The 12,126-nt window shown below is 35.2% G+C and overlaps 1 protein-coding gene across 1 annotated transcript; it reads left to right on the top strand.

The window, feature by feature from the left end:
• The first annotated feature begins 3,005 nt into the window (after positions 1 to 3,005).
• LOC108751060 (protein hairy-like) lies at positions 3,006 to 8,259 on the top strand. The gene is made up of 3 exons (XM_018491003.1): positions 3,006 to 3,324; positions 3,813 to 3,905; positions 6,975 to 8,259. Exons 1-3 carry the CDS (start codon positions 3,256 to 3,258, stop codon positions 8,184 to 8,186), a joined length of 1,374 nt encoding a protein of 457 aa, XP_018346505.1. The 5' UTR covers positions 3,006 to 3,255; the 3' UTR covers positions 8,187 to 8,259.
• Positions 8,260 to 12,126: the final 3,867 nt, after the last annotated feature.

Genomic DNA, 12,126 nt, shown 5'->3' with positions numbered 1-12,126 from the left:
CAAAAATTCCAGTGAGTTAAACCATTACTAATGTAAAGGTAAAAGTCAGAAAGATTTAAAACTATTAGTTTCGTAACATGGCTCAACATCTTATTCATCACGACACATAGTGATATATCAGTCTCAAGAATAAAGGACAGTTATATAATATGCTATCTTTTTTGGTGATTATTACAAATGAAGTCATGAAATACATCACTACAAAAGATATATTCTTTTTCCAAAATGGAAACGAAAATTTGACCTTGAATGAAGTAATAAGATTGATATCTATTATACAGTATATCTTCCGTTTCTTTCTTTTTCTATGCGAAAAGAACGGTTTTATTGAAGAAATTTAGCTAGATATAAATCTGAAAATCATTTTTTATTTAACTATATATCAAAATAATTATGTAGAATTATATTAACGAATTATATTAAGCTAGCCGTTAGAATGTCAAAATTTTTTGTAGTATTGCTTATCATGTTTGAGTTTCCTACATAATTATTTAAACGATTCAACAAAATTATTTTTAAATTTGTATCTGGCTAAATTTTTTGATACTTCAGCAAAAAGTCGTTTTTTTTTTCGTGCAGGTACAAAATTATCTTTTCTACTTCCATAATGTGTAAGTTGAAGATATTTAAATTTTACTTTCACATCAAATTAAGCATAAAGATGATTTCAGTTTACGATAATTAAAGTGTTGTGATATTCTTTGCATACATTTCGAGTCACAGCTGCTTGTCGATCGATTGTTATCGAATTAACACAAACAACACTTATATTAAACGCGAAAAGATTTTCATATATATAATAATAAATACAGAATCGTTTCAAACATCTGGGCAACGATACTTAAAATGCATGAATGTGAAAAAAATTTCGACTACGGACCACAGTTGCATTTATCGAGTCATCTCGTCACGAAAATCTAGTTTTTAATCGTCTAATAACCCAACTTAGCTAAAGAGCTCTCATTGCATCTTGAACGTGAAACGCACAGCTGTTCTTGCAAACGAGGTAATTTATCGTAGCTAAATCTCCCGCGCGAATTCATGATATATATTCACTAACGAAGAAATGATTTTTTCACCAGTATTATTTGCCTATAGCGTGCGTGATTATTTTATTCGTACCGGATTCTATATATTATCTTCTATATAGAGATATACGAGACAACAATAAAAAAAGTCTTCTACATTTGATTAAATCTTTGCATATAAAATTAGAGTATAATTTAAAAAATAAAAAACATGTAGATTATAAATTGTCATTTGAATTACATTTTGAATGTTTAATGTAATCTTGACGAAATAAACGATTTAGGAACACTCTCAGAAAATTTTCAAATGTCGGAAGTAAAACATAAGGCATTGACCAATAGTTTTTTCGACTAACTTAAGCCAGAGATTTATTGCTTTATTGTTCTATTGTTCAATGAGAATATTTAACAAAAAAGCGAACAGATTGTTTAGTTAAATTATATCTATATTATGCATTTATCTACATGAATTATAATAAATTATAATTTCTATGAGACATCGCTTCTTCTTTATATTTATATATTTTATCATTTTACTCTTTTGATAAAATGTACTTTTATAAAAATTGTAGATATGTGGAACGGTTTTACTGAAGTATCTAAAAATTTAGCTATAGATATATATAGATTTGGAAATAATTTTATTAAACTATTAAAATAATTACAGTTTGTCGAAACTTGTTGTAGCGTTGCTCATCATGTTTGAATTTTCTACACAATTATCTTGATGATTTAACAAAATTATTTTTTGATCTGTATGATGTATAACTAAATTTTTAGGTATATCAGGCAAAACCATTCTTTCTCCCTGTAACGAAATTTTAAGCATCGATCTCGTAATTCAAAAGTAACTTTGTTATTTTAATTCGCAATTTTATATACGCGAATTAAGTTTCTCTCTCTAAAATATGTGTAAAAGAAAAAAAGAAAGAAAATAAAGCCATATTGCACATTTTATACATTCACATTTCACAAATAGCGAGCACGTCAGAACATGTCACTGCGTTAACAGCGACAGCTTTGTACAGATAAATAACAGCACATTTTAAAACAATTCCCACGTGAGAGGCCTTGCACTCGGTCTCATATGCACCCGTGCAGTCCGTGCATCGGATCGCGTTGCGCGCGCCAGCCACACTTATGACGCGCGCATACGCATGCACATACACATGTCGGCACGCAATGTTTGCCCTTCTCTGTCAGATGATCCTCTATTGCATGCCTTTGTGCTTTACCGCTGCTACAGTCGATGCGCGCTAACAATCAGTTCTTTTTCATCGATGTCACGCCGTCCGCGTCGTGACAAAAATTGATTGAGCCGCTCGTAACATTTTATCATTAGAATTTTACATGCCATTATTACAATGTACGAAACGAAACGTCTATAGTATATTTTTTTTTTGTGAAATAATGAAGACGAAAGATAAAGTAATTATATAACGCTTATATTTAATCATTTGTAAGTCGTTAGAAGATTGTAAGGTACTCTTGTAACTCTTGTAAAAGAGGTTTTCTTGTAGGAAGTACTTATAAAGGATATAATTATACCAATTGAAAATAAATTAAATATATTGCCTGCCTGGTTGCAAATTGCCCAAACCACTTCCGATATTATCTTCACAGGATGTAGCCCAAATTAAATAAGCGAGTGCGTTGCACGAGGTTATATCCTGCAGACGGCGTGAATTCCCACACATCAACAGGTCTCAGGAGGACCGAGGACCTCCCCACCTTTGGGGTACCCAATATCCCACTCCGGGACGCACTTTTCCCCACTCTTTACGGGTACATCGGCATGCGGTCTTCGAAATCGAAAACAGTTACCCTCAATACCCCAAGCGGGACGTCCATCTCAGTGAAGATGGACTTCCCTACACATCACTTTAACTTAATTTCGGAGTCACACGTGATCAACACAAGACCGACTGCCTGATTAATGGTCAAAAATTGTTATATTTATTTATTTAAAGCATCGGTGCTTACTTTGGTGCAAATATTTTTCATATTTGCATGTTTGAAAGCACTTGGTTGTTGAAAAGAGTTTCAGTGTTCTTCAAGTGCAAACGTTCAACTTTGACTTATATTGTGAGTGTACGTAAATAATCAGTCGGGGTAATTCTCAAGAATTAATTTAGTAATTAATTGCAATAAGTGCATTCACGCGCCCGCACAGAAGATATGATGATTAAGATCTCTGCTTAATAGTGGATTACCATAACTACCAAAAATGTTAGGCAGCGAGGAAGAACTTGAGCCTCAAACACATTCGGGAATGACGAAAGCGGAATTGAGGAGGGTAATGAATATATTTGGTAATCAAACGAGATCAATCCTCCGCTGGCAATGTTGAATTTTAAAAGCACAGTCAATTTTTTGATTGACAATTTTGATAGATAAATTTAAGTCTGATTTAAATCCGTAAAAGATAAAATACAACTTGTGTGACAGTAAACATTTGTCAATAAAAGTTTTATAAGTCTAAGAATGTTTTAAGAATTTTTATGCAATCCGGAATAAAAAATATAATCTGCACTGAAGTTTAAAGACCTACTTTATGGATGAAGAGTGAAAATTTCACATTGTCGAAGGCTGAATCTTTCCAATCATTTCAATTATTCCGAATCATTCCAATCATTCCAATCTTTCGTAATCGTATAGCAAGCTTTTATATCAAAAATTAATATATTTTTCGAAATGGAAAGAAGAGTAACAGACACGATAATTTAAAAAAAATATTTACCATTGTGAATAAATCATGAATATGTATTAATCCTATTATTTCAGAGCAACAAACCGATTATGGAAAAACGACGACGTGCTCGAATTAATCAATATCTCGATGAGCTGAAGAATTTCATACTCGTTAGTGAAAAAGACGTAAGTTATATTTAATTTTTTTTCTAATAAAATAGAGATTTTTAATGTGCTGGGGTCAGTACTGATTAAAATAGCTAATTAATCGATACTACTTCTATATGAAAATTAATATTTTTTAAATCTTTTAATGTTTTAAACATGTAATATTTTAAATTATTCTGTTAAAGTAAAGTTCATGATAAACGACGACATCAGCAAAACGCTGAAGTGATAGCACGACATTGCATGCCAGTCAGTACACGCATGATTTTTGTTTGCCCTCGTGAGATCCACATTGCTGGCGCCGTGTTAAAACATGTCGTAGAAAAACGTGACTTCTGCGCTGTTTATCTAGAGACGTGATCCGCTTTATGAGAGATAACATAAAAAAAAATGTGCTTCCTTTGATGGTGTTCTGAAGGACGCTAAAGAAATACAGCATTTTTGCACGCTATTTGCAATATTATTATTTCAAGTATCATTACATATGCATATATATGTGTGTGTGTGTGTATATATATTCTAATTATTTTCTTAGAACTTGTCTAGCCACGTGCTCAAATCAATTTTAACACTTTATCCAAGATAGAAAAAATTAGACAGTCCTGTATTATTAAAAATTGTCGTATTACAAACTATATAAAATGTTCAACATAATATTTTTTAAGGTAAAATGAAATCGTGTATTCCTGTCGATTTAATATTTATTTAAAAAAATTAATTTTTGTTACGATAATACGAAACTCTGAGATGTATAGGACCGACTGATCATTGTGTCGGTAGCGGAAGTTATCATAACGGATGTATATTGAATGTATTTGATCAGGTTGTCCACTGTGGACCCCTTTTTCAGTCGGCATCCTCTGCGACAGGATCCGTTTAAGACTAGAAGATTGGACGAAAGGGAGTGGGGGTACGTTTTGTTTTAGTATTTTAGATGTCTCCGCGTGGGAAACACATGGAAACAAGATCCTCCTACATCCGCATAATCTCTGTCCTACAGATTTTACAATAGCATTTGAGTTGGTCGAAAAGAAAAAAAGAACAGAGAAACCTTTGAAAAAAAAATCTCCAATTAACATGTTGATACCTGTAACTTTTGAAACCACATTCGTCGTTTGTCAATACTGTAGAATAAGTAATGATTTGAAACGTAGCGTAATGCTTAATATCGATTATATAAATATATCAACGTATATAAAGATAGAAAAGAATTAAAAATTTTCAAATAAAGCGTAAAGCAGAGGAAGAAAACTATTAAATAAATTAACTTTCACTGTAAGTAAATAAATAAATTGATTATTGATTGAGATTAAGATTTATTACGCTTTTTTACGGATCAAAGATTCTCTGCCGCGTAACACAATCCGTTGAGGTTGATTTCTCAAACAGGGATGTATATAACAAGATAAGACGCTCTCACCATTCTTTCTCTTCACTCTCGTCCAGATGACTTCCGCTACCTGCTCACTTCAGTGTGTCCGTCCCGTTTGTCCGAAACGCCCCACGCGTGTTCGTGGGAACCTCGAAATAATTATTACGAAGAAAAAGAATCTCATCTCAGGTTGCAGCCTCTTTTGTTGACCGTATCATCTTTAAGGATCCAGCTCCGGTCCGCGACGACGGTGCGGATCAGCGAAAAAAAGGGGGAGATGCGCAACGCCTCTGCTTTCTTTTTTTGTCAGTCCTTTAACAGGTGCCATTTCTCCGCTCTTGAGTCTTGGGTGTCAAATTCACTCGCGGGAAAATCGATATCTGCGATATTTCTCTCATCCCACGCAATATAACATATTATTCTTGTTATATTTTTACAAATAATTTATTGGCACTGCTGGTTTTACGTATATGATTTTATTGCATTTCTTAAAAGTCAAAATGCTGTCTACCAAGTCACAAGGCATTTATACGATCCCATGTGTAAATGATCTTGTATCGACTCCCACGCTCATTTTTCAAGTGATCGCAAATTTACCATAAAAATGCGAACGTCGGGATGATCTGACAGGATAAGGTTCAAAGAATTGAGAGGATACAATGGACCCTTGAAAAAGAGGACCATACTACTATTGAGGTATTGGTGGTTAAAGGGCTGATGGGAATTTCTACGGCATAAGCTCGATTCGGGGAAGGTCACGTTCATCAGGATATCTGAAAAACTGCTTCGTGATATTTTCAAATCGTTTCCCACGATTGAATTGATCGCTCATAAGTGGCAAGTTATTTAAGAGTAACTTTATTTCGTAACTTTGCTTTTTATATATTAACGATTTAATGTAAAAATTAAAATAATAATGAACACACAATAAGTAATAAAATAATGCATTATTATATATATGATATAATATAATTATTTTATATATTCATATGTAACATATAACATATATATGAATTATTATATACGATATATTATAATGTATACATATGTATACAATTCACATTCGCTTATCAATAGATGATTCCATAATGGCATGTTTGTGAGAGATAAACGTCCCTAAGCAATTCACGCGTGACTTGAATAAAACGATCGTTAATGATCTATTGCATGCAGTTTATAATAAAAAAATCTAGGAGAATGTGTGTGTGAACAGAGCGTCCTTAGGCGCCCTTAGGCTAACTACAAAATAGGCTGCATTAGCTACTGTAGTTGCTAGGCTGTTATTACGGTAGCAGTTCACATCAAGTCAATTATATGGGCGTATCGCGTCATCATACTATACATTTCTTCAATAGAGGATCGATGTCGAAGAATTCTTCTTCTGACAAGAAGTCGATTCCTCGGACGTAGTTACTGATATTTGAATAAGAAGAAATCTCCTATTTTATATGTATATCCCTTTTACTGCAATATCCCTTTTACCGTATCTTTATTACCGACTAACTTCCGTAGATAACATAGAGCTCTTTTAGTACCGATGTACGTTATGCTTTCTAACTTCTCGACCGAAAGGTCATTTAGGTCATTTCAAGGTCATTTTTTTTCCATCCAACTATGTTCAATGGATAATACAATAATATACACAATTAATTTTTGCATTATTAATTATTATCAGTCATTCATATTGTGACTTTTATCATTTTTGCTTGTTACAGCCGACTAGGCACTCGAAGCTCGAGAAGGCCGATATCCTCGAAATGACGGTGAAGCATATACAAACGATGCAGCGGCAGCAATTGAGTACGGCCGTCGCCAACGATCCGGTGGTACTAACGAAATTCCGTTCCGGATTTTCCGAATGTGCTACCGAAGTATCGCGATACATCAACCGCCTCGAGAACGTCGACCCTGCCATCAAGCAGCGATTGGTATCACACTTGAACAATTGCGTGAGCCATCTCCAGCAAATGGCGCCATTCTACAGCCAGTACGTGCCCTACATGCCGGAACGCCTCTATCCGGAGGTAAAGGTCGGTTTCCAAAGCGATTTCCAGAATGGGGATGAGAATAACAACGGTAGCGCGAGAATACAGATACCGAACGGAGTCCAATTGATTCCGAGTCGACTGCCAACGGGCGAATTGGCATTCTTGGTGCCGCAATCCGCCGGGATCTCCGCGAATTTTCCCTTTTTTCCACCAGCTACGGATACGTCTACAAGGATCGGTCAATCGTCGGCTTTTACCGCCGTTCATCGGCCGCACACCCCGCTACTGAGCCCTTCGACTTCTACGTCGAGTTACGGCGATGAGAGTCATCATTCGGAACATCCACGGGCGACGACGCCTAACCATCATCAGCCGCAACATCGATTCAAATTACCCGAACAGAGTCCTGCGTCGTCAAAGAGCTTCTCATCCTCGCCAGAAACCCAGAAACCGCAAATTAGCTCGACTAGTGACCGAAAATCACCCACAACGGCATTCTTGGAATCTAAGACCGTGGATGATAATGTTGCAAATAAAAAAGACGTTGCGGAAGGTTTGGACAATGCCACCCATACGAATGGTACCGTGATGCACGGTTTGCGACAGCCGCTTTCCGTAATTACGGACAAGGCTTACAATCGCGCTTCGAGTGGCTTGCTGCTCAAGAGAGACGGTCTCAGAAGACGTCATTCCGACGGGCTTTTGGCGATCTCAGATAAGAGACCAAGATATCAAGAACCCACTAGTTCGACCTCCTCGATGAATAATACCGACGTGCTTAAGAGCACAAATGAGCAATCTCCCGCAATTCCTACCCAAGATTTGCACGGAAGTCAGAATTGTCAGACACCGCGAAACTGCAATTCAAATCCCGATAAGTTCCCAGCAAGCCCAGCAGGTTCTTTTGCTACTAATGGCGATATGTGGAGACCCTGGTGATCGTTATCGCTAAAGTGAAAGATTAAAAATATTATACGAAATTGAACCATTATTTTGGAAATATTCAGCACAAAAAGGCGAATTAGATGTATTTTGATTTCTAATTAGAAATTATAATTGATTAGCGAGAGTGTGCCATGAAAATATCATTTTACATATTTTGGAAATTTGTTTCGGTTTGCATAAATCACAGAAATAATCAAGAAAATAGAATTTCTGTGTGACACATATTATATATTTCCTGTTTTAAATTCCGTATTTTGAAATATCATAAATAATTCTAGTAAATTGAAGAATAGTTTCATAGCTCACTTTAATGATGATAAGGCGATTTCGTGCCAAAGCGTGAAATTGATTATATATTTTCTGAGCAAGATTGTTATGTACTTGATGCATCGTTATGCTGCATCTTCGCCATTTCGTAAAGACTCACAAGCTTTAAATAGATTAAACAATATTTTGTTAAGTCTGTCACAAAACGCGTAGTATGTGAATAGCCCTGTATATATTTCCATTTATTATTTAATTAATTAAACCCACGTCTCTTATAAATTATAATGTTACATAAATCAATATTATATGAGTGATGACTATTTTCAATGATCTGCGATGTCAAACGATGGTCAGTATTGTTAATTAACACGTTTACTGCTACAAAAATCTTAATGTCCTCCGCAAAAAAACAAATTAAATATCACATAATTTGAATTTAAGATAATGTTTTACAAATTTTTCTAATTAAGTCAGTTCTCGATCCATAATATACACTGTTAGAAATGTAACCACGAATTTCTTTTACACGTAAATGAATCTCGTGGTTAAATTGAAGTTACAGCAGCTACTTAAATGTAATAAATGTGTATATTAAATTTATGAAATTTAATGTACTTTTCATAAAATTTTGCGAAAAGTATATTAAAATTCATAAATTTTCATGAAAAATACATTAAATTTCATGTACATTTGTATACATTACATGTACACAAATGTACTTTTTAGTTATGAATATATCAAATTTAATGTAATTTCATGAAATTAAGTTCAAATTGTGTCACTTAAAAGTATATTAAATTTCATGAAATTTTTATATAGAAACAGTATATAGAATTTTCTATATTTTTGTTAGTTGCGTTTTATTCGTATATTAATATGATATATTAAAACATTAAAGCGGCGACTATCATTCGTGGCATTCAACGTGTTAAAATAATGTAAAGAGTTTGTGATAAAAAAAATATAACATTGAAATACAATCTTTGAAAAAGACTTGATGTTTATTTCTTATTTTTTTATTATTCTTGCATGTACAATACATTCGTCGACAAAATAAATAAATTTATAGAATGGAAACCAACCTCATTGTAAGTGTTACAATTCTATCTCGCAAAAAAGCTCCTACATATTCTACCAATATTCCACGATCTACCATATTCCACGATCTCGTAAAAGCACGGAAATTTTCCTCGTTGAAAGAGCCATCGGAGGCGCTTTACCCTTTTAAGGAGCGTTAAACGCGCTCCGATTCATAAACTGGAACTTATTCTTTCCTTTTTTGCCGATAAAGGAGCAAAAAGCTGTGGAGAATGAGAATTTCAACCACCTGTTACACCGCAAAACCACCCGCGTTCTCATCGACTGAATGCTTAAACTGATTTATCGACAGAAATCGCAAACTTTGTAAATTCTCTTAGTCTTATTCTTAGAGTGCACTTACATTTTTAAAATTTAAAATTATTGCTTACTGATACAGAGGTGATCAAACAATACAGTCGATTACGCAGCCGGAATGTATAACAAAAATGTACCCAAAATTTACGAGGAATTCGAACGATTTAACAAATCATTGCAAATTTAACATTTGTTTTATCTGGCTGATTTAAATAGTCATAAATATGTAGTTGTCGCTGTGACATAGTATTATTTACAACCAGTTTTAACGTATTGAAATCCTGTACAAGTTCAAGCATTGACAGTGAGATGGCGACACACATGTTTGAGATTAATTCATATTTAAATTTTTTATTCTCTTAAACGCAATCATCAAAGAATGCCTGTAAATTATGACATCACGAATTTTCATTACGTTTTCATCGCAAATAAATTTAATTTGCTAGAAATCGAAACGTAAAATTAACCGAACGTTTCTAACATTTGTTGATTAGTTTTATATTGAAACGAACGAAATTACAAGTAAAAACTAAAAAAAGGAGATACTAGTTTATCTGCTTGTAAAGTATTTTGTATTACTGTGTATATTTAAAACCGATATTACTTAAATATCATTAAAATTGATATAGTTAACTACGGCAATAAAATGTTTTATTTAATTTCAAATACTTCAATAGGGCACAAGCAATGCTACTTTCATTAAAGATTATTGTATATACATCTTTTTAACGTGAGAAAAATGAAATTAAAAGGGACAGTGCATTTTATAGTTTCTTTCTTCGACCCTTGTGTGACGGGGTACCGTCCTACGTTGTGCGAGGCATCGAAGTCGCCGATTCGTCCGCTTAAATTCGGGTTTAATATCACACACTCTGCTCTCGTCCCTCTTTTCGATATTCACGTGCACAATGGGCCTCGATGTCGGTGTATATATAGATTCTGGCTGTGAGTAACTCCCGTACACTATATCACGAGTATAAATAATTACTCCGGCGCACAGCAATTACTATAAGTTATGGCGCGGCCGCTACAATTTGCAATGTCAAGACATAAACACTGCTACCGCTTACATTTGAATACATTAAGACGATGGGAGTCTCTGATTGGACCGAACGGCCCAAGTGGAGTGGTGCGGTCCCGGTATCGGTACGTGAGCTACGATCTGGTTGACGATTTTTATTGAGGAAACGATCATCTCTCGCGGGTCTCTCCCGGCAATCACAGCCGTTGATATTGCTGTCGCGAGTCGCCGCTTGATGAATCTCCATTCCCATTCCGTTCGCGAGCACACGTTAAAGTGGATCTGCGATTTTCCATTGATGTGTTGAAGCGTTTACGGGACGACAGTCGAGATAATCTATTCTCGTACAATATTGTCTTATGATAATCCGTGGATCTTACGCTCGTGATAGATTGCACGATTACAGCGCCCAATATGTACCTCGTTTTCTTTCTCAATTTGAATGTTTATTGCGAGAATGAAAGAATGATCGCAACGATTGACAATGAAGGGTCTTAGGCTTGCCCAACGACGAGCCCTTTAAACGTCGAGTTGACAGTCCAATTAACCTTTAGAAGATAAAGATATATTTTTAAAATCTTATAGCTTTTTTTTTTAAGATATATTATAATTCATTATTTCATTCCTTGTCCTCTCGAAACATAACATGTTTCAGAGCCACTCAATCTATATCGTAAAGATTCTGTAAAGATTAAGGTAGAATAGCGAAGAAGCAGATGCTAATTTTCGTCTGGAAAAAATTGATGATCTCTCTTCATGCCAATCCGTGTAATAAATTTAACATTCCAAGTCGTTCGATTGACAAGCAAAATTGCGATTATTAGATGTATCATAATCTACCATCGCTACGGCGAATGATGTAAATGCATAGCGTGCAACGCTAAAGATCTATAAATCACAGGGAGCAACCGCGAATCCGCGATGGCGATGGGAGAAAACCTATAGCCGCGCGATCGCAGGCTCTATTCTCTATTACCGGAATCAAGCCTCGAAACAGCCTCCTAGACCAAACCGTGATCTTGCCGGGCGACTCATCGATCGGTCGAAAAAACGATCGTCGAAAGCCCCAACCGAGTGCACAGGCTGTTTCCGTTGCGGTATACAACCAGACGCGAGTGCCTCCGGACGGCGGATATAGCAATCGCCGAGTGTTTTTCGCGAGTAGTTATATTTCGATGGGTATCCGATCGCAAAAGAGAGAGGAAACGACGCCGGGTGCCGACGCGCGAAGGGTAAGAGGGCGGGGGGGGG

This window comes from Trachymyrmex septentrionalis, unplaced genomic scaffold (genome assembly GCF_001594115.1).
Source record: "Trachymyrmex septentrionalis isolate Tsep2-gDNA-1 unplaced genomic scaffold, Tsep1.0 scaffold40, whole genome shotgun sequence".
Taxonomy (NCBI): domain Eukaryota; kingdom Metazoa; phylum Arthropoda; class Insecta; order Hymenoptera; family Formicidae; genus Trachymyrmex; species Trachymyrmex septentrionalis.
Note: the sequence above shows the minus strand (reverse complement) of the source record. Positions and strands in the feature narration are given on the sequence as shown.